The sequence below is a fragment of the Pantherophis guttatus genome, chromosome 1 (assembly GCF_059756535.1).
Source record: "Pantherophis guttatus breed Tessera chromosome 1, ASM5975653v1, whole genome shotgun sequence".
Taxonomy (NCBI): Eukaryota; Metazoa; Chordata; class Lepidosauria; order Squamata; family Colubridae; genus Pantherophis; species Pantherophis guttatus.
The window spans coordinates 218904359-218930972 of record NC_142063.1 but is presented as its reverse complement, the minus strand read 5'-3'; the positions used below and the strand labels follow the sequence as shown (position 1 = coordinate 218930972).

At 39.5% G+C, this 26614-nt stretch overlaps 1 protein-coding gene and 1 long non-coding RNA gene across 9 annotated transcripts in view; one reads left to right on the top strand and one right to left on the bottom strand.

The window, feature by feature from the left end:
* Window positions 1-26614, top strand: part of ERICH1 (glutamate rich 1) — an 87982-nt gene that overhangs the window by 51448 nt on the left and 9920 nt on the right. For 2 of the 8 annotated variants that reach the window (XM_087882442.1, XM_060689261.2), the window contains 3 exons: window positions 4569-4680; window positions 11033-11395; window positions 20288-20482. In XM_087882442.1, coding sequence (XP_087738568.1) covers window positions 4569-4680; window positions 11033-11395; window positions 20288-20482 — 670 coding nt within the window. Of the gene's footprint in view, window positions 1-4568; window positions 4681-10102; window positions 10308-11032; window positions 11396-20287; window positions 22467-26614 lie in introns of those variants that run through there. The other 6 variants (XM_087882440.1, XM_087882438.1, XM_087882441.1 and 3 more) reach the window with 5 other exon arrangements.
* On the bottom strand, window positions 1213-23181 carry LOC148116781 (uncharacterized). Its single transcript, XR_015731332.1, has 4 exons — window positions 23072-23181; window positions 4204-4323; window positions 3539-3589; window positions 1213-1347 (listed from the first exon to the last, which is right to left on the bottom strand). It is a non-coding gene; the product is annotated as an uncharacterized LOC148116781 (long non-coding RNA).

Sequence of the window (26614 nt, the reverse complement as noted above, 5' to 3'; positions counted from 1 at the left end):
TCCAATTGTAGATGGTAATGCTGTCTAATACCAAAATGCAATATAGTGCGATTTTCAGGAATTTTAAGAAAAAACGTTAGCAATTCTGAAATTTTGATATATTTTTTTTAAGAATACGTTTGATTCAAGTATAAAAGTAGTATCTGTGTCTATATAATCTATAATATTTTGATGATCAGGAAATATTCAAAAATATACCAGTTGACATTTACACATTGGTCCATATCGTATCTGGGTTATCTTACGCAACTGCTTTTTCTCTCAAAACTGTTTTTATATATATTGTACCGCCATGAAAATGTTTCTCAGTTAAAACAAATGTCTGATAGAAACTAACGAATATTGTACAGTTTCATCCAGTTATACGTCTTGCATTAAACTCCTGCTCTTTCCTTATTACATATAAAGTAAAATTTTAATTCTAAACACTGTTCATCTAAACAATCTCATCTGAATTCATCAGGTATTCTTTACTTAAACTCAAAACTTAATAGCTCAAATCTGTTACCCTTATTTGTTCAGATTCCTCATTTCTGTGCATCTGAATAAATGAAATGTGTTAAAGCTTTTACCCAATTTTGCGTACCTAGATCCAAATTGAATAGATAACACTGGATACCACGCTTGTCTAATATTGGTTATTTTGTTTTAAAAACAAGTGAATTACATTAAGGTTCCTCCACCAAGGAGACCATAAATCCCAGTGCTTGCATCCAAGTGTCATTCTGATACAGCACAAAAGGGCTGCTACAAAATATTGCTGGAGTTGCTGTCTCTGGAGCCATGAAGCCAGTCAGGTTAGAATGACAAAAGACTGAACCTATCAAATGCAGATGCTCACTGAATTCAAATTGAGAAGGAGAAATTTAGATAAATTTAATTGTTTGCTACTTTTATTCAGTAGCATGCTGTTCCTATTATTGAAGATTTTATCTGCTGGCCCATGTCTAAAGGCCATTTGAATGAACGTGGCCTCAAAACCCAGGTGTCACTTCCATGGGACCTGTTACAAGGGTGAGGCTGAGACCCAACTGACTGAAGTGACCTTGCCAATCTTTGAAGGCTTTCGGATTAATAGTGCGGCAGTCATCCACAATAGTATAATACATCCGTTAATGCAATTTATAAATCTACCCCCATTCAGAACATGGACAGCTTCACTGAAAATTAAATTAGAGAGATGCTTTGCACGAAACATAATGAAACCTTGACATTTCTTTCCAGTGACACACTTTCCCTGGAGGGTAGAGATGCTGTTGTAAAGAAATGAAAAGAAAAGCTCATTTTCTCCTCCTTCCTTCTTCTCCATTGCTGAAGCGGCAGTCTTTTAGGCGCGTTCGTCTGTTACTTTAAAAGAAATGCAAAAGGGATTAAAATGTAGATACAATTTAGACATTAAATGTCAGGGACTTTCTATCAAAGAAGGGACCTAGAATTTTGGACTACCTGTGTTTAGAGTTAGCTGAAGGTCAGCATCCCAATAATCAACCTGTTTGATTATTGATAGTCACCCTAACTGAGTTATCACAAAATACTAAACGGAATGTCAGATTTATAGAATTTTATAGAACACCTGGGAAAGAAGGAACAGGGAGAATTTCTCCCTCTTTGATTTTGCTTTTTCGTCGTTTTCCCTACAAAATCCATTTTTTGGATTTGAAAAGTTTCTGACTCCTTCTCCTGACTAGGACAATTTACCCTGATTTTTGTATCAATAGTGTTGAATAACTGAGAAGAAGTCAGTCTTGCTACCATTATCAAAGTTATTAAAACTCTGTAATACTAAATAACAGTACAGTCTTATAGGATGTAAGGATTTTAGATTCATTGGGCAAAATGGAAGTGTCTTTGGTTTCCTAAAGCATAGATTTGTTTCCATAGTGTCACTAACATTCAGATGTTTGATTATATTTTAATGAATGTGAAATGGATGTAACCAAATATACAAATTTAAATCCGGTTCATAATTAAAGGAAGAAGAGGGGAAAAAAATGCTGTCTCTGTGTGTTTGCATGTGAAATAGAAAATTGGGGCAATTAGATATCAGCATTTGGGGAGAATTAAATTAATGAGGTCTTTAAGATTAAATAAATGCTGTCACTATTTACGATAGTTTGTAATAATGATAATTATTAGATCAATTGCCAGAGAAATTGTGATAATAATTCTTTAATGAGGCGCAAGGTTTTTAATAAGGTGAAATCAGAATACTTATGTTGCTACCTGACTGGTATGAAACATCTATCCCCAAAGCTGCAGCCTAAACACTGAATTCTATTAACTAAATAAATTTGAGGATGTCAAATTAAGGTGATTTCAGAAGTCTTTAAGCACCAGTAAGATTGTTGAAAATAAATTTTTTAAAAAAACACCGCAGTGATAAAATACATCACCAGTATTAGTCTTCCAGGTAAAAGAAAATATATGGAATATTTAAATGAATATATGGAGAAGGGATAATGCGTGATTAGATTAGTGAATATTTCTGAAAACACTCTGTGACTTTGCTTTCTGTCTTCCTTTGTATTGAAAATACCCTTGGTGTCCCCATTAGATACCGAAAGCAAAAGCTTTATTTCTTCAAAATAATGGACTTTGGCAATCATGTAGCTGGCCAGTGACTTTCCAATCCACCACTGTAATCTGAAAGGACTGATGGATATAATTGCTTGAAAAAACACTCTACTCTGCTGTCTTAATGCATCAAGATAGTCATCATTCAATTACACATATTCAAAGCTGTCCCTTCCATTTTCTCCTTTTAAGCCCTCTCCTGAAGTAAAGTAAAAACAAATCAGAAATGTGGTACTCTTTTCTTCCTTTCCTCCCTTCGCAAACTCTTTTATTTATTCTTTAACCAATGTTAAATTTTCACAAAGCCGATATTGAATAGCACAGGACAGCAAGATCCGCTTTGACCCAAGCTGCTCTTTGCCAAGTTGCATCTCAGGTTTCAGAGCACTCCCATTCGCAGACTATCCGTGTGTGAAATGATGCATTAAAGGAAACATTCTGCTATAAGGGATGGGGAAAAAATCTAGCATTGCAGTTTTTCTTCTGCCTTTGCAAAAAGTCAGCTATGATTAGAGCCAGGTTCACAGCAGGCAAAGTCAATATAGTAGTAGCTTCCCATTAGAGAATAATAAAGGAGGGAGCACTGTGTCAATTTTCTTAAGATCATGGGTGAACAGTGGGAAACAAATGTAATAAATTGTATTAATAATAGATATTGGTATTATAACTTTAAGAGACAGATCACTAAGTTTATGAATACACAGTGGAATGGCTTTTATCTCTAAAAAAAAAACAGCTCCTGGAGTCTATTCCACAGTAGTCCATTGGATAAAATAACATAATGGTTAAATTTGGAGAGAAACACCCCTCCCCCACTTTTATCAATGCCATTAAAGAGGTAGAAGATCTAATTACATTCATATAGCAATAGCACTTAGACTTATATACCATTTTGCAGCCCTCTCTAAGTGGTTTACAGAGTCAGCATATTGCCCCCAACTATCTGGCTCCTCATTTTACCTACCTCAGAAGGATGGAAAGTTGAGTCAATCTTGAGCCGGTTGGGATCGAACTGCTGGCAATGAGAGGTGAGTTAGCCTGCAATACTGCACTCTAATCACTGCTCCCCCACAGCTCTAACTGTATATAAATATAATTACTACATCAAGCCAAATACACTGCATTAAAAAAAAATGGGAGGGAAAACGTTTGCGGTTCTTTGAATGTCTCATTCATAAACCAAATTTTGGCATGCCAGATTAAGAAAAACAAAATTGCAAAATAATAATAATAATAATAAATAAAGGGGGAGATAAATTGGTAAGGGCTTAGGGTTTTCTAACATGGTCCCATATTTCTCAGAATTATTATTACATCTCAGACCAGTTCTTTTAAGTGTCATAAATTATGTAGCTCCTGAAATGTTCTTCTCAAAGACTGAGAACAAGGTCTCTAATAATCTTGCAATCCTGATTCTGCTGCAGAACATACAGGGAAACGCTTTGTATGTTTCATCAAGCTTGATTGGCAACGATCCACAGGCTATTATTTGAGCTAGAAATGATGAGGAAGCAAATTGGAGATAGTTTAACTTGGGATTTACTACATCAAATGGAATGATGGACACTAATTGACAATTTTGAAAAGGGCCAAGACAGTGTCATGGAGAATTGGGCTATAAATAACTACCTTAATTTAGCAGCTGTAAGGGACAACAATGAAAGATGGGTTATTTCCATGTTTGTGAGCTCCTTGAATTCATCATGTTGCTTGCTAGGTGAGACACAGTGCTGGTTCCTTCCAATATATCTGAAATGGAAAATGGAGGCAACCTGTTGCCAAGATTAAGAGCAGATATATATGGTACAAGTTACCTTCAACATTTTGTCCTTAACAGGAGGGAAATCTCAGTTGTGTAGAGATCTGGATTCATATCTATGAAAGGTTGAATTGTTTGGGCATGTTCACAACACCAGCTTGAATAAGCTGGAAAAGATGTAAAATACATTCCAATGTGATCTTTGAAACAAGACATCTTGAACATTGTGTTTCAGTTCGGCAGAATGAGGGTGAAAATAGAAGTTAACGAAAACATGGGTGGCTGCCAAAATCTGCCTCCCTGCTGTGTGTTCTGGCAGCAACCACTACTGCCTGGGATAAGAAAAGGTAATGGGAAAACTCAGTATGATGGTATTATGCCACATGGCATATTTCACAACGTATTTTTAGGAAGAGGGCTGTGGCATTAAAACTGCCTTAGATGGCTTGATGATTTTTTTGTCACACAGAGGGAGTGTGACAATTGTTTTTATCAGCCATCTACCATATTATTCTGTATTATCTCGGTGGGAGGGAAAGGGATGGATCTGCATTTGCTTTGTAGCTGTTCCATTCTGACCTCTTAGACTGATTTTCTACACAATTATTTCGGATAATTTATACAGAGATCCTGTGTCTCCCTTCTAGCAATAGCAATAGCATTTACATAGTGCTCATAGTGCTTTACATCACTCACTGGGTGGTTTAAAATGTCACCATATTGCCTCCCAAAATCTGGGTCCTCGTGTTACCAACCTCGGAAGGATCAACGGCTGAATCAACCTTGAGCCTGTCAGGATTGAACTCCAGGCTCTGGGTAGAGTTTGCTTTCAATACTAGGGCTCTTTTGCCTTCATCACTTTTTACATCTGCATGAAATTGTTGAGGGAGTCCTTCCTGATTCTTCATCTGATGAAATACAGCGTGCCACAAACTCTTTTTGAAGAGTTTTCTGAGATGACCAACTTTTCTGGTGGCCACGGGCTGGCTTAAAGAGGAAAAAAAAGGAAGCTGGCTCCAAACAAGATTGGAGCACCATGATAGCACTTACAATTGATAGGGTTATATACATCTTCAGAACGATGTCTGTACCTCAAACTGAGGCAATAGCAGGAACATTTACCGTATTTTTTGGAGTATAAGACACACCTTTTTACCCCCCAAAAGGGGGTGAAAATTTAGGTGCGTCTTATGCACTGAATGTAGCCCTGCCCACCCACTGGCCCCCACCCTTTGGCCTGTGCCTCGCAGCAGTTACCTCCTTGCAAGCAAACAGCAAGAAAAAACAGCTCCTTTCAGTTTCAGCATAGGCTAATTACCACAAGTTGATTAGATCAGCCTCCCGACTCTCAGCTGATTTGCTCTCAGCTGTTTTGCGCAGCGCTCTGCTGCTTGCTGTAAAGAGTGCTGGAACAGATTTTTTTTCCCCTTGTGCTAATCAAGCTATGCTGAAAAGCGAAACTGAAAGTAAAGCAGGCTGTTTACTGCAACGTGGCAAAATGAGGCAGAGGGAGATTTCTTTTTCTTCACCAAAAAAGGTAGGTGCAAACAATGGAAAATTTAGGGCAAAAGAGGAGAGTTCAAGATTTTAAAACACAAAAGAAAAAAGGCAAAAATAAAAATGGGAAGGGAGAAAAAGAAAAAGAAATGAAAGAGAAAGATGTTATACATATTTAGAATTGAAATATGAATAGTAGTAAGAAATTAATGGGAAATCATGATTGTAAAAATAAAATGAATAATAATTGGAATATTTTTCTATATGGGCAAGGCTTTGGGTTATTGGGAGAGTTTAAGATGTGAAAATGAGTAACATAAGGGGAAAGCTCTATTTAACTAGGGAATTGTAATAATTGAGATACTATTAATTGTATATTGTGTTGAAAGCAGAAATGGTTAAGTTGTGGTTTGGAGGAATATATGGGGGAAATTATTTGGTTTATTATTATTGGTAAATATAATTAATTGATTTGTAAGAAATTGGATTGCATGGAAATAATTGGAATATTCATGTTCATATTGATTAATATACAAAAAATATAGTTATATAACTAATTGATTTATATAAAAATGAATTTGTATTAAACAATAGTTATATTACATAATTAACCAATGTGAGGATGAATATAAAAATAGATGACAATGGGAAGGGGTATAATATAGAATAGAAGGGAAAAATTGAATTTGATTAAGATTAGAGATGAGAATGAAGGGTAATATTGGTTTTTTTAAAAAAAAAATAGATGAGGAATAAGTATGGCAAAAAGGAAATATAGAAATTGTAAATTTAATTGAAATGACTAAACACTGTTTAAATTTGTGAACCGGCCAAATACTCTGTTCAAAGAAAATACATTGTATGTTTGTATGTGTGTTTATCTAAAAAATAAAAAAAAACTTAAAAAAACAACAACAACCAAAAAAGGTAGGTGCGTCTTATACTCTGGTGTGTCTTATACTCCGAAAAATATGGTATTTTAAACCAGGCTTAGCCAATCAACCACGTTTGTCCATTTTAAAAGAAAATTACACTGGTACATCTGCCAGTAACTTGAAGGTTGGAGCCATGGTGGTGCAGTGGTTAGAATGCAGTATTGCAGGCTAATTTCTGTGACTGCCAGCAGTTCAATCCTGACCGGCTCAAGGTTGACTCAGCTTTCCATTCTTCCAAACTTGGTAAAATGAGAACCCGGATTGTTGGGGGCAGTATGCTGATTCTGTAAACTGCTTAGAGAGGACTGTAAAGCACTATGAAGTGGTATGTAAGTCTAAGTGCTATTGCTATTGCTACTGGCAGACTCAATCTGTTGTGCTTGAATTTGACTGGAGAGGTTATAGAAAAAAAAATCTGTGGACTCAAAATTTGGCAGCCTGATTGATTCAAAGGTTGCCAGTTAGTTTCCTGGCAAAATACAGGAAATAAGCACTTACAAAATAATTGCCGATGGTTATTTAAAACCCTGGACACTTCAAGCCTAGTCTATCGAAGAAATCTTGCAACAGCTGCTGATTCTCCTAGCAGAAATTCAAAGTTAGCCCTTCTCTGTAATGACCCCTTAGATTTAGAATAATTGTTGAATCTTTGGATGGTTGGAGGAAGCTTTAAAAGTAGATATCAGTAGTCAGGCTTTTAGTTAATATTGGTTTTGGTAGATTTTTAAAATTATTTAACTTATTGAAAGTTTTTTTTTCTTATTTTAAGTTGTTTTATTTGTTGGGGAATGTTGCTAATGATATATTTAAGTAACAGGTGATTCAGAAATGTAGTGCTAATAACAAGTATACATATGAGTATGTTTTTTTCCCCCAGCTTCCCTAGTATTAGCTTACAGCTGAAATTCCTTCGTCTTAGGTCACAGCTGAAATTCCTCCATCTTGGTGTTAGAGCAGACTTATCAATAGCTTCTTGAAAATCAGTTGCAATGCCAATGATCCCAGTAAAAGAATTGTCATTATTGCTATATTTCAGCACAACTGCCACTTTCCTCCATCCCTCCAAAATGCGCAAAGTGACATACAGTCAGCCATTCTTGTCCCAGGATGGCAGCTTGGTGAGAAGAATTGCAGCTAATGGTCTTTAAGCAGCCACCTTCTGTGTTCATGGTTACTTGGAAATAATTGTAAGTTTTCCATCACACAGATATGAACACTGGACTAATTATTTTCAGTAGCTGAAGACCTATGAGCAAGCGTAATTGCATAGTGATAATTCATAACACCACAGGTGTTCATAAAGAACTCTTTGTTTAGTCTAAGAACTGTCTCTTTTTAGCAATCCACTCCTTTGCAACCATATATTAAAGATACAGAATATCTAACATTGGTAAACAGCTAAAGCTAGAGCTCTGGTATACTGTTTCCTTCAAGATTAAACTTCTACTCTAGGTTCTTGCAAGCTATATACTCATGAAGGTGAACAAACCAAAGAATAGAATAGCTGTTACTTACTACTCCTATGCAGGACCTAGCAAGAGGACACAGTGTTATAATTGTTTGCTAAAATGAACACCTAGTTTGACCCCCTAAGTTGGATGAGAAAATACTGGAGAATTCTTCTTACAGTGCATTACTAAAAATTCTATAATAGAAAGAAAGAGCTATAAATAACTAAGAAGTCGGATATGTTTCCTACAGAAACCCTTCATGTATTCCTCTTTATCAAATATTTCTATTATTGTTATTGAGATTGCTAGACAAAGAGAACTTCCATGAGGTGCTTTATACAACCAATTCAAAGTGATTCATATATTCTTCATGGTCACACACAAACGTTGTTTTCGGTTTTTGAACAAAGAATGTTTCTTTAACTAATGGATGAGTTTCTCTTGGACTTCCTCCCAGATAAGTGTGTGTAGGATTATGGTTTTCTGTCAGCATAGAAAAAAGTATAACCCCTCTTTGCTCAAGCCACAGATCTCGTTACATTTTTTTTTCTTTAAAAAGGGAGTTTAAGCAATGATACCTTAACATCTGTACCAGTTTATGCAGGGCTGGAATGTATTTGTCATTTGTTCTTCCTCTCATCTGTCTGTATTCTCCCAGGAGATGTTTGTTTCAATTGTCATACAGGTAAAACACTGTTCGGTGTAGGTTTGTGGTGCAAATTATTTCAGTCTTTTTTGTGCTGCAGCGTTGAATTGCAAATGGGTTTTTTATTCCTCCTCCTTTGAAGGGATCAGAACTGCTCTGCAGTGAGTCACTCATCTGTCAGTTAAAGAACTTGCAACTCTGGAGCTGATATTATGAAAAGAGAGAGGAAGTGTTTCAGAGATAACAAAGCCCGAGAACCGAGAGGTTACAAAAATGAAATTGCATTTCTCATCTTTAGAGCAAATTTATTAGTATAAAGGCTGGGGATGAATTGTAGCTGGGGCACCGGATGAATATTGGGTGCCAGAAGCCAAACTAGCAAAAATAAAACATTTAGAAACCCAAAACATAGATTTTTCTCGTATGTTTTTTTATCACTGGCTTCTCAGGTGTATGTGCATATTAATTCTGCTTGTAGACCTCTCAGTGAAGGGCATCTTCTGGACACTGCAGAGGTGAATTAAAAATGTGAAACATGGTACAGTAGCAAAGATAATATATAATAAAGTTGAGACAAAGCTAGTGCCAGCTGATAGAACAATATTAATAAACAACTCAGCAGTAGACGTAGATGAGTATTTAAAACAGTATTGTCATTCTTGTTGGCATTCGCTGAAAACAGAGTCTTGTCATGTATCTGCAGAGATATGGGTGTGTCAGAGAACATGGGATATAATTCCTTATATATTTTTATTTGAGAACATAGCTAGCCACCTTATAAACAATCATTTTTGAGGGAGGGATCTCCCATGTTACCCACTATTTAATTGGAAATTATTTAAATTGACCTTGAAGCTTCTTGTATACATTCTTCTAAACTGTAATTTGCTTAATTAAAGGAACATAAATTGGTGTTACTGCAATCGTTTCTTCCAATTCTTCCAATTTCGTAAAGTTGCGTCTTAGCCCTTTAGTTCTCATCTTCACATGAGGGTTCCCTATAGAAGACATGCAGATACATGACAAGACTCTGTGTATAGAGTATGTGGGGAGAAGAATAATCCATTTCACACATGCTACAATGTCCTTCAACATGTATGGAGGAAGACCTCATGCTGGCAAGAGAGAACACTGTCCACATGGCCCAATCCTGAGTGAATATCATTTACTTTCAATTCTAATAATTTAATAGGATTAAAACTAAATGACACTTAGTTTTAAATATTTATTTAAGTGTTAAATATTTACATATTTTTACATGTGCTAAATTTCTATGAGCTATTTTATGTCTATTTTATTTGCTCAGTGAATGTTATGTGTTTATAATTATATGACACAAATGAAGAGGCCCTCATTCCTATTCAAATCAAATAGTAATACTCAGCATTTGTGCTTATCTCACTTCATTCTCTCCTTTGTGTTGGCCAGCCTCCGCTCATCAAAACGTAAGACTCCTTATACTGTAATACTAATTTGTCTTTGTGTGTGTGTGTGTGTGTGTGTGTGTGTGAGAGAGAGAGAGAGAGAGAGAGAGAGAGAGAGAGAGAGAGAGAGAGAGAGAGAGAGAGAGAGAGAGAGAGAGAGAGAGATCATGCCACTCATTAATGAGGAATATACTTATAGTAAATGAAGAATAAAAGTACAGGTAGTCCTCGACTTTATGGCCACAATTGAAGCCAACATTTCTGTTGCTAAGTGAGACATTTGTTAAGTGAATTTTGACCTATTTGACAACATTTCTTGCCACAGTTGTTAAGTGAATCGCTGTAGGTGTTAAGGGAATCTGGCCTCTCCATTGACTTTGCCTGTCAGAAGGTTACAAAAGGTGATCCCATAATCCCAGGAGACGGCAACCGTTATAAATCGGTTGCCAAGCATATGAATTTTTTATCATGTGACCGTGGGGATGCTGCAACAGTCCTAAGTATGAAAAACGACCATAACTCACTTTTTTCAGTGCCGTTGTAACTTTGAATGGTCACTAAATGAACTGTTGTAAGTCGAGGACTACCTGTACTTGTAATCAAAACGAATTTTCTCTCTCTCCCCCATCTGAGATTATTAAGCATCACCGTCTTAGAGAAAAGGGATATTTTTATCCAGATAGCCAAATTGCTCCATACCCCCCTATTATATTTACAGTCCATTGTGTTTTTCTTTCAATGCACAGAGGAGAATGATAAAGGACAACTTCCAAGAAAGCGACGGAGGAAAAAACGGAAGAATGTTTGTCAAACTCCTGCTGATGGACATGGAAGTCCAGCAAGATGTGGAGGGCGTGAAAACCCGATTGGAGATAACTTGCAGCTGCAACACAGGGACAGTCCAAACTTGACTCAAAACCAAAAGAGGAAGATGAAAAAGAAGCGGCGGAAAGAAAAAATGAGAGCAGCTGGCTTACTAGGAAAACCCGTTGCTACCGAATTCACATATATGCCTGAAGAAAAGAGAGAGAGAGAGTTTGAAGTTGCAGATAAAGTAGATGACATACTGGATTTTTTGCAAGCAACACAGGAAATCTATTTTTCTGACAGTAGGTATATTTCATCACACATGACAGTGACTTGAAGGAGGGGAAACAAATTATTTTTCCACTGTCAGATATAGGGAGGGAGAAAGACTGATGATGGCTTTGTGCTCTCAATTTGAGAAAGAAAGAAAATACATACATAACTCCAATTGGGCCTATGCAAGCTATTTTAGATTCACCTTGCAAGTTAAGGCAACAGGATACAGGTAGTCCTTGACTTGGGACCACAATTGAGCCCAACATTTTTGTTACTCAATGAGACGTTTGTGGAATGAGTTTTGCCCCCATTTGTACCGTAGTTGTTAAGTGAATCTGGCGTCCCCATTGATTTTTTTTTTTTAATTTGATTTATATGCCGCCCTTCTCCGGAGACTCAGGGCGGCTTACAATGCGTTAAGCAATAGCCTTCATACTTTTGTATATTTATACAAAGTCAGCTTATTGCCCCCACAAACTGGGTCCTCATTTAACCTACCTTAGAAAGGATGGAAGGCTGAGTCAACCTTGAGCCTGGTAAGATTCGAACCTGCAGAAATTGCAGGCAGATTTTGTTTGTCAGAAGATCGCAAAAGGGGATCACATGACCCTGGGAGACTGCGACTGTCATAAATATGAGCCAGTTGCCAAGCGTCTGAATCTTGGTGACATGACCATGGGGATGCTGCAACGGTCATAAGCGTGAAAAGCAGTCATAAGTCACTTTTTTTTAGAGCCGTTGTAACTTTGAACAGTCCCTAAACAAACTACCTCTCCTCTCCTCTGAGGAGAAGGCCTTAACAAAACAAACCCTGAAAAGGTCACCTTGAACTGACTGGGTCCAGAGTTGTTGGAGGAGAGTCCTGTCAGCCTTCTTTCTCAAGTGTCAACTGAAGACTCTCAGTTGCATCGTACTAGTCTTAATTTCTGTCCTGTTTGGCAAAGCCACCCAATCTGGAACCATGTCAGCCAGGACAGCAGGAGAAGATTTTCCCCTTCAGTCTCCTTCCACAGTGCTTTCCTCTTAGAAAGAAAGAGACTGCACTGCATTGCTTGGAAAGGAAGTTTGCTCAAAAGTATTTTGAAGCTAAACCTTCCCCCCCCCCTCTTTTGAAGATACGATCAGCCCTAGTTCCTATACTCAGGAACCAAGAAGACTTTTCCACTGCCCTTGATAATAAGGTCTTCATTTATTTATCAAATTTATAAGATCACCCAACCTATAATGATTCTGGGAAGGATATCAGCTAAAAACATGCCCAATATAATAAAAGAGAAAAAGAAGATAGTCAACTGGGAACCAACACAGCTAACCTATTTATGCAATTCCTTCAGAAGGCACGTACTTCCTGAACTCGCTGTCTAAGAAAAGATCTTGTCTGTCAAGGCTTGTCCCAGTGAGGATAGGATCACTCAAACTTCCAGGATGATATCCTTCTAGAGACGTGCTTCTCAACGTTGGCAACTTTAATTCTGGGAGTTGAAGTCCAGACATCTTAAAGTGGCCAGGATTGAAAAACACTGTTCTCTATAGAGAAAGTGTGTTGTGACAGGGAAAGTATAGTTCTATATCCTATTGGATGACACTTAAACTTGGAACCAGGATTGTGTCATATCTTTTTGGATGAGAAAGGTGGAGAAACAAGGATACTTGGATAGCCAGGCTTCAGGCCATGAAGATAGCCAGGCGTGATGCCATAAAGGACTTCATATTGCCACTCATGTAGCAGTAGCCACTGAATCTGTGCCACTCGTGCAGCAGAAGATGGAATCTGGGGAAGTGGGCTATTCACGGGAAAGCAATCAATTCTTAAAATCACTTCCAGCTTTCAGCTCCAGTGCCAAATCTCTATCCTCAGAAGCTTTGACCTCTCGCTGTTGCTTCTGAATACCACGATTGGTCTATAATAGAGCTTCTCTCATTTATGAACTTATTCTGGAAGAATGGCCAACGTTGCATGCTTTATTAAGGCCCATTGGATGCAGATGGGGCTGTTCTTTTTTTATAAATAATAGTTTTTATTAAAGTTTACAATGATAAAGATTGGGGGAAAAAAAGAATGAAGAAGTGGAGGAAATAAAATCACCCAACCCTCAGCTACTTCATATGCAGTGGTGGGATTCAGCCAGTTTGCACCACTTTGGGAGAACAGGTTGTTAACTTTCTGAGCAGTTTGGCAAACTGGTTGTTGGAAGAAATCATTAGGGCAGAGTTGTTAAATTACTTGAATCCCGCCACTGCTCATAGGTGTTCTATATTGCAAGCTGTAGCTGATTCAGAAGACATGGATAGTAAGTGTGTCTGGCTGTGGACAGTGAAGGTAGTCCTCAACTTACAACCATTTATTTAGTGACTGTTCAAACAACACTGAAAAAAGGGATTGTAACCGCTTTCACACTTTATCACTGTTGCAGCATCCTCACAGTCAGATGATCAAACTTCACACTTGGCAACTGGTTCACATTTATCAGGACTACAGCATCCCAGGGTCATGGGATCCACCTTTTTCCATCCTCTGTTCTGCCCAAGCTACGGACCCTATAGAACGCAGAACACACAAAGTCTGTACAAACCTTAGTTTACTAAATTAAATCAGTCTTTTTCAAACAAAGGCTGTTAATTAACTTTCTTAACAGCCTACAAGAATCCAAAGAATAAATAATCGTAATCTTACTATGGTTGGCAGAAAGCCCAGAAGCAGGAAGCTGATAAGAGAACTAAGATCAAGACGAAGGAGAGTGAACGAAGTTGTTCCCTGCAAATTGCCTCAGTCGTCCTTCCTTAAATAGGCTAAGGGAGTGGCCAATTAGCCCCAAGCCTTACTCTCGAGGAGACCTCCTCCTGAGGAGCCACTCCTACCTTTTGGCAGCTCTTCTTCCTCTTCACTTATAGGAGCTTCTGGAGGTTCTGAAGGCCCTGGCTGAATCCCCACCTCTGGCACCACATCTTCTCCAGCCTCCTCATTGTCTGACTCAAGTGCCAGCTGCACAGGCTGCTGGCGCAGCACCACACCAGCCTCCTCGCTGTCAGAATCAGCTACTAGCTGCACAGGCTGCTGATGGGCCACAACATCTTCTGACAAAGTTAATGGGGAAGCCATTAGTAACTGTGTTACTAACTTAACAGCTTCAGTGAGCCACTTAATAACCGTAACAAGAAGGGTTGTAAAATGGGGCACTTAACACCTGTCTCACTTAGCAACAGAAATTTTGGGCTCAGTTGTGGTCATAAGTCAAAGACTACTTCTATTGATTCAAGCCTGCTCTTGTTTTTTGTTTGATGCCTATTTCCAGGATAGCTCTGATACAATAGCAGATGTGAGGAACTATGCTTTTAGATGTACTTGAATATATGAATAATCATTGTTTATTCTAATGAGATGCATTTCTAAGCGCATGCACTGAAACTTCCCTTTTTCATGTAAACTACAGAACCTGTTTTCTGTGTCTCCCGTTTAATTCCTAAAGTACGGGGGACAATGGTATATAGTATGATTTCATGCTATACTTTCCAGAAGATGCAGTGGCACAAAGGTCCAGTAAATTATTCATGAGCAGGCATCATACACCCACAGGCAAAGATTTCAAAGAAAATGATCCTGCATTTTTCAGATTTAGGAAGTAGCTGTACTGAATACAGATTCCTTTATTTTGTTAGATTGAATTTCAAACACATCTGCAAACCCTTGTTGGAATATAAACTTGAAGCTTTACCACCAGAGATGATAACTGGGCAGAAAGAAAGGGATGGGACGGGAAAGGACATAAGTGAAAAAAGTTCATTTTCATATTTGAAAAACATGGAAAAAATCCTCTATCTATCTATCTATCTATCTATCTATCTATCTATCTATCTATCTATCTATCTATCTATCTATCTTTCTATGACAAGAATATGATAATTAGCTATGTTTGTGAAATAAAGTTTTTCTTCTGCTTTGATTTACATTGTCACTGGGAATAGTCTATTTGCATTACTAAAAACAATAGCATAACTAGCATCTTAATGCTTTTTATTCACTTTCTTTCCATAGTGTCTCATAAACAGTTGGATGACTTCTCTCACCCTTTCAGCCTCTTTCTATGTATGCTTGATGTTATTTTAGTAATTATTTTATTTGAAATCACAGATTAGGGAATAGAAGTATTGTTCTAGGATGAGTTGTTTTTCAAAGGCATGTTGCTCTTGAAACATGACATATATGATCATTGATCCCTTGGCTCTTGAAACATGACATATATGTCAATGATCCCTTGGCTGTGGCACCAAGGGATCATTGACATATACGGAAGATCCATGAGACAAAGTTGCCATCTCATCCCATAATCCTTTTAAATGGAGGGAGTTCATAATTTTGGGTCTAGTTATTGATTATGCATGGACCTCAGCCTTTAAAAATTGATATTTATATGAAGCTCTCTTCATATCAATATCATCAGGTTGAAGTCATACTCATGTGTAATGTGTAATGTAATGTAAAAGTCATGTGTAATGCCTATAGCTTCTCAGCATAAGCTCACTTGATGTTCATCAGGACTGTACTCAAGGTGTATGTATGGTTTTATACAGACCCATCAGAGCAGGATGGACCTGGCAAATTTAAGAGGCCCAGATTCAGAAACACTCCGGTCCCCAATGCTTTTCTCGTTCCCCAGGTAGCACAGAGCCTCAGGGCCTGGGCCACTGGCTGATGTTGTGCAATGCCAGGTCCGTGGTAAATAAAGCCCTCCTCATTCATGATCTTATTCAAGAGGGGGAGCGGACCTGGCGGGTATCACGGAGACCTGGTTGGGTCCGGAAGGTGGGGTGCCCCTTGTTGAAATGTGCCCACCAGGTTTCCGGGCATTCCATCAGCCGAGAGCCCAGGGTAGGGGCAGGGGGGGTGGCGGTTATCATTAAAGAAAGTCTATGTCCGAGGGAGACCATTGTACCTCAGATAGCCGGGTGTGAGTCCCTCCTCGTGAAGTGGGGCCGTGGGGTGCAGATGGGCCTGCTGATTATGTACTTGGCTCCCTGCTACGTGGCAGCGGCCCTGCCCGAACTGCCTGACGTGATAGCTGGGGTGGCGGTGGATACCCCCAGGCTTATGGTTATGGGGGATTTCAACCTGCCATCTGTCAGTGAAATGTCTATGGCGGCTCGGGAATTCATGGCTTCCATGATGGCCTTGGACCATGATCCTACTCACATGGGGGGACACACTCTGGATCTGATTTTTGTCTCAGTGGCAGAGTGATTTGGAAATAGGGGATTTAGTCATTAAGCCCTTGTCATGGTCTGATCACTCTCTCCTTTGCATGGACTTTCAAACCGCTACCCCTCGCCACAGGGAGACGGAGCAGACTAGATGGTTCCATCCCAGGCGCCTGATGGACCCTGATAGGTTCCTGACAGAGCTTGGGCCATTCCCTAAGACACTGGCTCACGGCACGACTGAAGAACTGGTGGCTGCCTGGGATAGGGCGGCTGCTGGAGCTTTGGACCACATCGTGCCTTTGCGGCCTCTGACCCGGTGCCGATCTCAGCTGGCTCCCTGGTTCTCCGAGGAGCTGAGAGAGATGAAGCGCTGGAAAAGACGCCTGGAGAGCGATTGGAGGGCCAGCCGCTCCAAATCTGACTGAACACTGGTGAGGTCTCATATTAAGATCTACCTAGTGGCGATAAAAGCGGCAAAATCTAATTATTTTTCCACTCTTATCGGGTCTGCAGAGAACCGCCCAGCAGCCCTGTTTAGGGTGACCCGCTCCCTCCTTCAACTGGGAGCGAGGGAAGACCCCTTACAGGGCAGGACTGAGGATTTTGTGCAATTCCTGCATGACAAAGTCACTCAGATTCGGGAAGGCTTGGATTCTGATTGGGTAGATTCAGATGGGGTGATGGAGATGGGTCTTGAGATTGTTATCTGGGAGGGGTTTGACCCTGTGACTCCCAAGGATGTGGACAGGATTCTGGGTAGGCTTAGCGCTGCCACATGTTTATTGGACCGTGTCCCTCCTGGTTGGTGCTGGCCTCCCAGGCGGTTACACGAGGCTGGCTCCAGGGGATTAATGCTTCTTTGAGTGACGGTTTCTTCCCTCCCTCTTTGAAAGAGGCGGTGGTGAAGCCCCTCCTCGAAAAGCCTTCCCTGGACCCGGCTATATTAGCGAACTATCATCCAGTCTCCAACCTTTGCTTTGTTGCGAAGGTTGTTGAGAGTGTGGTGGCGCAACAACTTCCCCAGTACCTGGATGAAGTTGATTATCTAGACCCGTTCCAGTCGGGCTTCAGGCCGGGATACAGCACGGAAACGGCATTGGTCACATTGGTTGATGATCTCTGGAGGGCTCAGGACAGGGGTTGTTCCTCTGTCCTGGTCCTATTAGACCTCTCAGCGGCTTTTGATACCATCGACCATGGTATCATGCTGCGACGATTGGAGGGGTTGGGAGTGGGGAGCACCGTGTTGCGGTGGTTTTCCTCCTTCCTCTCCGCCGGTATGCAGTTTGTGTTGGCAGGGGGACAGAGGTCGACCTCGAGGTGCCTTGTTTGTGGGGTGCCGCAAGGGTCGGTCCTCTCACCCCTTCTGTTCAACATTTATGTGAAGCCACTGGGCGAGACCATCCGTGGTTTCGGGTGAGGTTCCATCAGTATGCTGATGACACTCAGCTGTACATCTCCACCCCGGACCATCCCAATGATGCCCTTGACGTGATGTCCCGGTGCCTGGAGGCCATGCAGATCTGGATGGGGAGGAACAGGCTCAGACTCAACCCTTCCAAAACCGAGTGGCTGTGGTTCCCGGCGTCCCGGTATAGTCAGCTGGCGCCATCGCTGACTATTGGGGGTGAGATCTTGGCCCCTTCAGAGAGGGCTCGCAACTTGGGTGTTCTCCTGGATGCACGGCTTTCTTTGGAAGAGCATATGACGGCCGTGGCCAGGGGAGCTTTTTATCAGGTTCGCCTGATACGCCAGTTGCGTCCCTTTCTGGACTGGGATGCCCTGCACACGGTCACTCATGCCTCGTCACGTCACGTCTGGACTACTGCAATGCTCTCTACATGGGGCTCCCCTTGAAGAGCATTCAGAGGTTCCAACTGGTCCAGAATGTGGCCACGTGGGTGATTATGGGGGCGACTTTTCGCACCCACATGACATCTCTCCTGCGCGAGCTGCAATGGCTCCCAATGGTCTTCCGGGTGCGATTCAAGGTGTTGGTTACCACCTTCAAAGCGTTCCATGGCTTAGGACCGGGGTATTTACGAGACCGCCTTCTGCCATCGACAGCCTCCCACCGGCCAACTCGCTCCCACAGAGAGGGGCTCCTCAGGATGCCGTCAGCCAATGTCGACTGGCGACACCCAGGGGGAGAGCCTTCTCTATGGGGGCACCAGCCCTCTGGAATGAACTGCCCCTAGATGTACGTATGATCCCCGACCTGCACACCTTTTGCCGCGCCCTGAAGACCCTTTTATTTCAACAAGCCGGGCTGGCCTAATATGAATATGAATTTTAAATGGGTGTATGTTAGTTTTAATTTGCAGGCCAAATCTTTGTATATCCAATTTTAATAATTTTTTAAATTTTGTAAATTATATGTTTTTTTTTTATTGCAAAAGTTTTACAATTACATTTTCACCCCTTTTTTCACCCCCCCACCTCCCTCCCCAAACTTCCCATCCTCCCTAACCCTCCCTAACCCTCCCCCCCCAGACTTCCCTATTATGTACTCATAACTAATAACACTGATATATAAACCTGAACCCATCCCTCCCCCTATATAATTTTTCCTCTTTGTCTCTTTACATTAAGATATTTCTAATACATTATTTTCAAATAAAAGCTATTTGATACTTTCTAGTTTGGTATTTGTTCTGAACATATTCTATCCACCTTTTCCATTCCCATTCATAAGTCTCTTGTGAACAATCTTTTAAATATGCTGAGATCTTCGCCATCTCTGCAAAACTTGCCATCTTCAAAGTCCATTCCTCGATAGTAGGCAAAACTTCATTCTTCCAATATTTACCTATCAACAATCTTGCTGCTGTTATCATATACAATATTAGTTTTATTTCACCCCGTGTAAAACCCTTAACTATACCCAATAAAAACAATTGTGGAGAAAATTGAATTTTTTTCTTCAAAACATTCTGCATGACCCACCATATTTTTATCCAAAAAGCCTTAACTTTCCTACAGGTCCACCAAACATGATAATACGTAGCATCCAAACATTCGCATCTCCAACATTTTGGCTGAACATTAGGGTACATACATGACAACTTTTTAGGATCTAAATGCCATCTATAAAACATTTTATAAAAATTTTCCCTCAGATTCTGCGACTGTGGTAAATTATATGTTAATATGGCTGTACATCGCCCTGAGTCCTTCGGGAGAAGGGCGATATAGAAATCTAATAAAAGCTAAAGCTAGAGCTAAATGTTTCTCAATATCATTTTTTTTAAAAAATAAGTCTGTCAAAAGCAAAACCACAGAGTGAAAAGGCAAATAAGATGCTTTTTTACATACAGGTAGCCCTCAAGTTACCAGCACAATTCAGCCCAAAATTTCTGTTGCTAAAAAAGACAGTTGAGATTTGCCTGATTTTTTTTTCCCCGGCTGTTCTTGCCACAGTTGGTAAATGAATCACTGCAGGGATTAATTTAGTATCATGGTTGTTAAGTAAACCTGGCTTTCCCATTAACTTTGCAAAAAGTGGTCACATGAAGCCACGACACTGCAATCGTCAGAAATATATGCCAGTTTGCAAGTGTCCAAATCTTGATCACCTGACCACGGGGATTCTGCAACGGTCATCAAGTGTGAAAAATGATCATAAGTCACTTTTTTTCATTGCCGTAACTTCGAACCACCATTAAATGAATTGTTGTAAGTCGAGGAATATTTGTACACTGATACTTTTTCTTTCCCTTAAGAGCTATCAAACAGTGCAGAGTCAGCTGAGAGCTCCGGAAGCATCCATGAGGTTTTAAAGAGTCTTGAATCTGGCATGTTGTCATCATCAGATATTACACGTCTTCGTCAAATGAAATCATTCGTCCTTCTGCAGAATGTGGAGGAACTAAATATTGCCCTGAAAGATCTCAGCACACATTCAGAGATGCCTCATGGTAGGTTGAATGCATCCAGGTTTGTTATGAGATTCCTTCTAGCATGCAGATTTCCTATAAAACTATTCTTCTCAAGCATTTTAATTTCTTTTTTTAAAAAAAATAATTTATGTTTGTTTAAATATAAAGGGTTTTTATTCAGTGTGTCTTTGCAGGACAAAATGTAAATTCTTCCCCCCCCCCCCAAACTTCAAATAAGTTCTTTGTATGGGAAAAGAGAATTTAAATCTTGAAATTGCTTTCTGGTCAGTCATGGCTTTCCATGATCTTTTTGCACTGTATCTGTGCAGCTGCTAGATACCCCTAAAAGTGGTTCTCAAATGTAATTTATATTCTGACAGATGGGAGATATTTATTAAATAAACGACAGGAGAATAATCATCTTAAGTATATTTAATGTAGTTTAATGAAATGAAATCAAATTTAATCCTAGCCCTCCCCCTTACTTTATGGAAAAGCTCTTAGCCCAGAAATAAAATGTGCACATGGGTCTTAAACATATGGACGGGCAAGGTTTTGCTTATTACTATATAATGTATCCCCTATATGGAAGAGCATCATTGCCAGAATTCCTTTGGCTGGCATATATCAAGTTCCAATTCATGGAATGCTTGATTCTTAGCATTGAGAAAAAAAGAAAATCCCATCAGGAATGAAAAAGCTTTGTTTTATACAATGACAATAAGAGATTAAAGTTTAAAGAGAAGAAAAGGAAAAGGAAGCCGTTGTAGTTAATTTCTTAGTACATTTGTTTTAGAAGTGTAGAACATGCATATCAAGTAGGCACTACATCCCATAGCAGAGAGGAAGGAAATAATCTGCTATATGGTCACAAAGAACCCTAACTGTCATAGTTAAACATTAGAGGTATGTCTGCACCTTTGGTTCTAGTTAATATAGTCATACTTTCATTTTGTGGGACAATTCATTCATTGCATCCAGTAAACAACTACATGTGATGAAGAAATGAGAAGAGTTAACAGATTCTTCTTTCAGTAAATTCATGTATTCTTAATCTCTATGCTAAATCAAGAATAAAAATATCCTACCCTCTACAATTTCAAAACTGATCAATAGAATTATGAGAGCCTGTTTGTTTTTTTAAGCATTTAAAAACTAGGAGATGGTGAGTTCTAGTTCCCCTTTAGGCCTAAAGTCAGCTGGTCCCTCCTCTCTCAGTCCAACAAGGCATGGACAAACCACTTCTAAAATGTTGCTAAGAAAAACTGTCTGAATTTTTCACCAGGAGTCTAGACTGACTTGAAGGCAGGAAAATAAAGTAAAATAAAAATTGCATTGTTAAATTGAAATAAAAATATCCTAGCTTCTATAATTGAAAAATTGATCAAAAGATACATAGACCATGTTATTTGAAGGATATCCAGGGAGCTTCATTGGAACATAATATTCCATAATTTGGGTATCTAATATAATATATTATTGTGTTAGCTGTTTATTGTCATTTATCGAGATGGAATGAAAGTCTTTGAAAGGTTAATTGTTTTGATTGTTAATTTGATAGTTATGAATTTACTTCTCTTTGTTTGCTACAATTTCCATTTCCTTAAGGGAATACTAGTTAATCAGAGCCAGTTTGGTGTAGTGGTTAAGGCATCAGGCTAGAAAGCAGGAAACAGTGAGTTCAAATTCCACCTTAGCCATGAAAGCTAGCAGGCTGATCTTGGGCCAGTTACTGTCTCTGAGCCCAACCCACCTCACAGGGTTGTTGTTCTAGGGAAAATAGGAAGAGGAAGCTGTGTTAGATACGTTTACTGCTTTGAATTATTTGTAAAAATAATAAAGGTGGGACACAAATAAATAAATATATATTTCTTGTTATTAATGTTTGTATATGATATATGTATTGTTTTAATCTAATCTGTTGAAAGTTAAGAACAGAGTTATTTAAGGTACATGCATGTTAGTTGCTTTTTTACTTCAAGTTTATCTGGATTTAATAATAAAATGTAAAAAGTTGAAACTCTTTTGTTGGCATATATTTCCAGTTATTTCAGTTACATCTTTAAGTCATTTCACAAGTTTGTCCTTGGGAATACAAATGACTAAAGGTATAAGCCAGTTGCTGCTTAAAATTATAATGCAATAATTAAAACAGCTAAAAAAAGTCATTACAAAATTCACAATAATTGCTTTTTTGCTTTGCTATGAAAATTAGCTTTGCAAACAAGATGTATTGTTAAACTCTTTTTTTTAATGTTTATCTCCACTAAAGTTAAAAAAAAAGGGAGACAATATTTTGATGTGGAGAGAAGAATCTAGGATTTTCCAATCAGCTGTTCTACTTGAAGTAAATGGATCATTTCCCAATATATAGTTACAAGTAGTTCTCCAATTATGACAGTTCACTTAGTGATGGTTCAAAGTTATGATACCACCCCCAAGAGTATTTATGACAATCCTGATGTTACAAATGTTGCAGCTTCACAGCCGTCATTCACTCTTACGACCGACCGTAGAGACACTGCATTCTTCCCTCTGCTTATTTCCTCCCTAAGGACCTAACAGGCACTGGCCCTGCTATACTAGCCCACCAGCTCCTCCCCACCCTGTTACTGATTGCTCACTTACCTTTCAAAGATCCAGAGTTCCAGAACAAGCTGACCGCTTCTCTCTCCTCAAGCAAGTGATCTCCTCTCCAGACTTTCTGTTGCGGGGCTGCGGGGCATCGTGCTTTCTTTGCCTGCTCCGAGCACTCCAAAAGCAGAGCTGTGAGAACAGAGGCAGAGAAGGAACGAGTGTGCCCTGCTCAGCTTGGCTGACTCACTGAAGCTGCCTGTGCAGGATACCAGATCTGTTTTTGCAGCACCAGACAGCCTTAGTGAGTCTGAAGGAGCATAAGATTGCGCCCCCGAAGAGCTCTGCCCCTTTGCAAAAGCTTTTGGTGCAGAGGACAGAGGCCTGGAGAAGTGCAAGATCATACCCCCCAAAGGCTTCTGTGCTCCTCTCCAAAAACTTTTGTAAAAGGATGGAAGGCTTCGGGGGAGTGATCTTGCGCTGCTTCAGGCCTCTGTCCTCTGCACCAAAAGCTTTTGCAGTGCCTGTGGAGACCCGGTGGGACAGAAAGTGGGGGGGAAGCATTAGATATCTCAATAGATCGGGGGAAGCCTTGGGCAGTCAGATGCACTAAGCCCCCCATGGTCTTCCCCACCCTAAGATACTTCATGTGCACTCAATGACCTGCACATTCAATTAGCAAATGCATTGGGTAAAGCAGGGAGGGATCAAATTCATTTAATGTGATCCAATTAACGAACCCTCAGGTTGCAAATGTAATTGGCATGCTCTATTACATTCGTAACTAGAGGATTACCTGTATACTTAAAACTTTTTCTACGGTAAGAGCTAACAATTTCTAAGCCAACGATTGAAACTGGTCTTGTTTCTTTTCCAGTTTTTGGAAGGAGCTTAAACCTTGCAGTCTGTTGCCAAGTTACTGAATCTATTTTGAATCAATTTTTTAGAATAATTTGCTTACTTAGAAAAAACGGGGACAATTTCTGACACTGAGTTATCCACTAGTTGTCCTCTTTTATGCCAGCTTTTACAGTACCACTGAGATAAATTCATGCAATTAATAGTAGCAGAAAGGCTTTAAATTCAGAGATTTATTTCTTGATAGAACTTCCCTTGATGATAGTAAATTAAAAGCCATTTTAGATACAGTGAAGCTCTCATGGGTTCAATTCAGCAAAAACAAAAGTTTGTTCCAAGATTAATTTGTAAGAAAGAATGATCTAGAACCATTGTACTTCTGAGCCAGCTAGTCAGCCGGCTAGAAATACATTGACCCAATGCATCCTGTAATGTTAGCAATAAAATATGTGGTTATCTCCGAGATTAACAAACATTTGGGGAAGGGGTTACCTGTGGATCAGTCCCACAGTTTAAGCTGCACACAGATTTCAGTTCAATTTATTTAATGTTTATTGCCATCTGAAATACAATGGATACTGAAAGAAATCTGGTGCACAAGGGACTTTATTCCATATTTGGCTATTCGTTCCTGTGAGCAAAGATGTGTGATCAATAGTTTTACAGTTTACTTCAGGGATTATAGGAAGTATATTACTTTCTCTAAATACAGCTTTGTCCTTTTATCTTTGATGGTGATAGCTGTTGCCAGTGGATTAGGAATTCATAACTTTCTTTCGTGCTTAGTATGGCAATTTTGGAAATGTAGAAGTCAAACATAGATTTCACCTCAGAATAGCTAGAGTATGGATTATTGCATCCAAGGTGGGGGGGATTATACTTCGGAGTCCTTGTCATCCATGGGAATAAGAAGGAGGAAAGTGACAATATGAACATTACGATGTAAGCTCCACACTTTTGTATGTGCAACGTGATATCACATGCACATAAAGACACGACATTTCATCATTCTGGCAAAGCAGATCCTTGTGTTTGTATCTGATCAGAGGGATGATACATGCCTTCCTTTTATTTCATCTGCATGTTATGATTTTGTATTGAATTTTATACTCCAACCCAGGGGTGTCAAACTCAATTTCATTGAGGGCCGCATCAGAGTTACGTTTGACCTCAGGAGGGCAGGGGGGACAGGACCAGGGTGAGTGTGGCCAGCATGATGTCACTCATGTCACCTGTGGCAGCCCGAGTGTTCTGCCAACGAAAACGGGTTCCTGAGCTCCGTTTTCGGCCAAGACAGCCTCCTGCAACCCTCTGCTAGCAAAAATGGTGCTTGGGGAGGCTGCATGCAGCCCTCGCAACCTCCATTTTCGGCTGGGATGGTCTCCTGCAAACCTCTGCCAGTGAAAACGGAGCTCAGGAAGAGTCCCAATTTTGCTGGCAGAGGTACTGCAGGCCGGTCCTTCACTGTTTCCAGGGCGGGCCTGTGAGCCAGATCTAAGCACCACCCCCCCCCCCGCCGGGCCGGATCTGTTCCCTAGGCCTTGAGTTTGATATCCTTGCTCCAATTCATCCATTAGTCTTGTGGAAATATGTTTTCCAATTCAAACTTTTTAGAAGTTTCTTTTAAACCTTTCTTGTGATGCCTATGTGAAAGTCTTGCTTATGTATTAGGACAACATAGGTACCAGTGTAACCTGACAAAATTTGATAGAGAAGTATATATGGTTACTTGTGTGATCCGTGTGAGATCCATTCCAGAGGCATTTTGGGAAACAAAGGTCAGGCTGAATGCTACTGTTTTTGTGGCAGGTTCCTATTGAATTGGTTTTTTAATTCAAAGCATCTAAAACATACGTACCAAAGAACAAAGCTCTTAAAAGGCACCAAAAGGAAGTATGCTCAGGTATACATAACATCTCAAGCAAAGATTATAATAGTATTACTCATCCAGAGTATTCTGATGAGTCATGTAGTACCGCTATATTGCAAAATATTCTTTCTTTTTTGATAAAATACCATTTTGAATCTCAGATTCCATTGCACTTGACAACCAATAAGATTGTAAGAATCCTTCTGACACAGATTTCCAAAAAAACCCAAAATAACTGGAAGGTCTTTCTATATGTTGTAGATATTTCATAATTAAACAATTCTTTCAAAGGTTCTATCATCTAAAAGCACCGCCAGATGCAAGCTTCCTTTGTGACCAGCCATATCAGAGAAAATATGCAAAATAGATCACATGGATAGACTTAACGGCCTGCCAAAAAATGTACCATTCCTGCATTTTTAAAGCATTTAAACAATCATATTGTAATTATATCAAATCTCACATACCTTCCTCTTATAAGTGGATTGAAATAAAAAGAACTAGATAAAAGGCATTCAGTTTTTCGATGTTGAAAGGAAAGATTTCACACAAAAAAAGTGATTTAATGTAAAAGTTACTTTATGGCTTTTATTTTATATACTTTTCGTGCATCGAAATATTTCATACTTTGGTTCAGAAAGTTGCAATTAAAGGAATCTGTGAGAAACAAAATGCTGAACTAACTAAGATTAACTGAAGCCAGATCCAGCAGGGCTATTCTCATGTACTTAAGGAATTAAAATATATATTTAGAAACAAAACCCTACTGTAAGATAATTGGCCCATCTGCCCCAGTAACTATACTGGTTGTAGTATAATCATACAGCTTTAATTCAGACCGATCTGCTCCAAGAGGCCAGGGGTGAAGA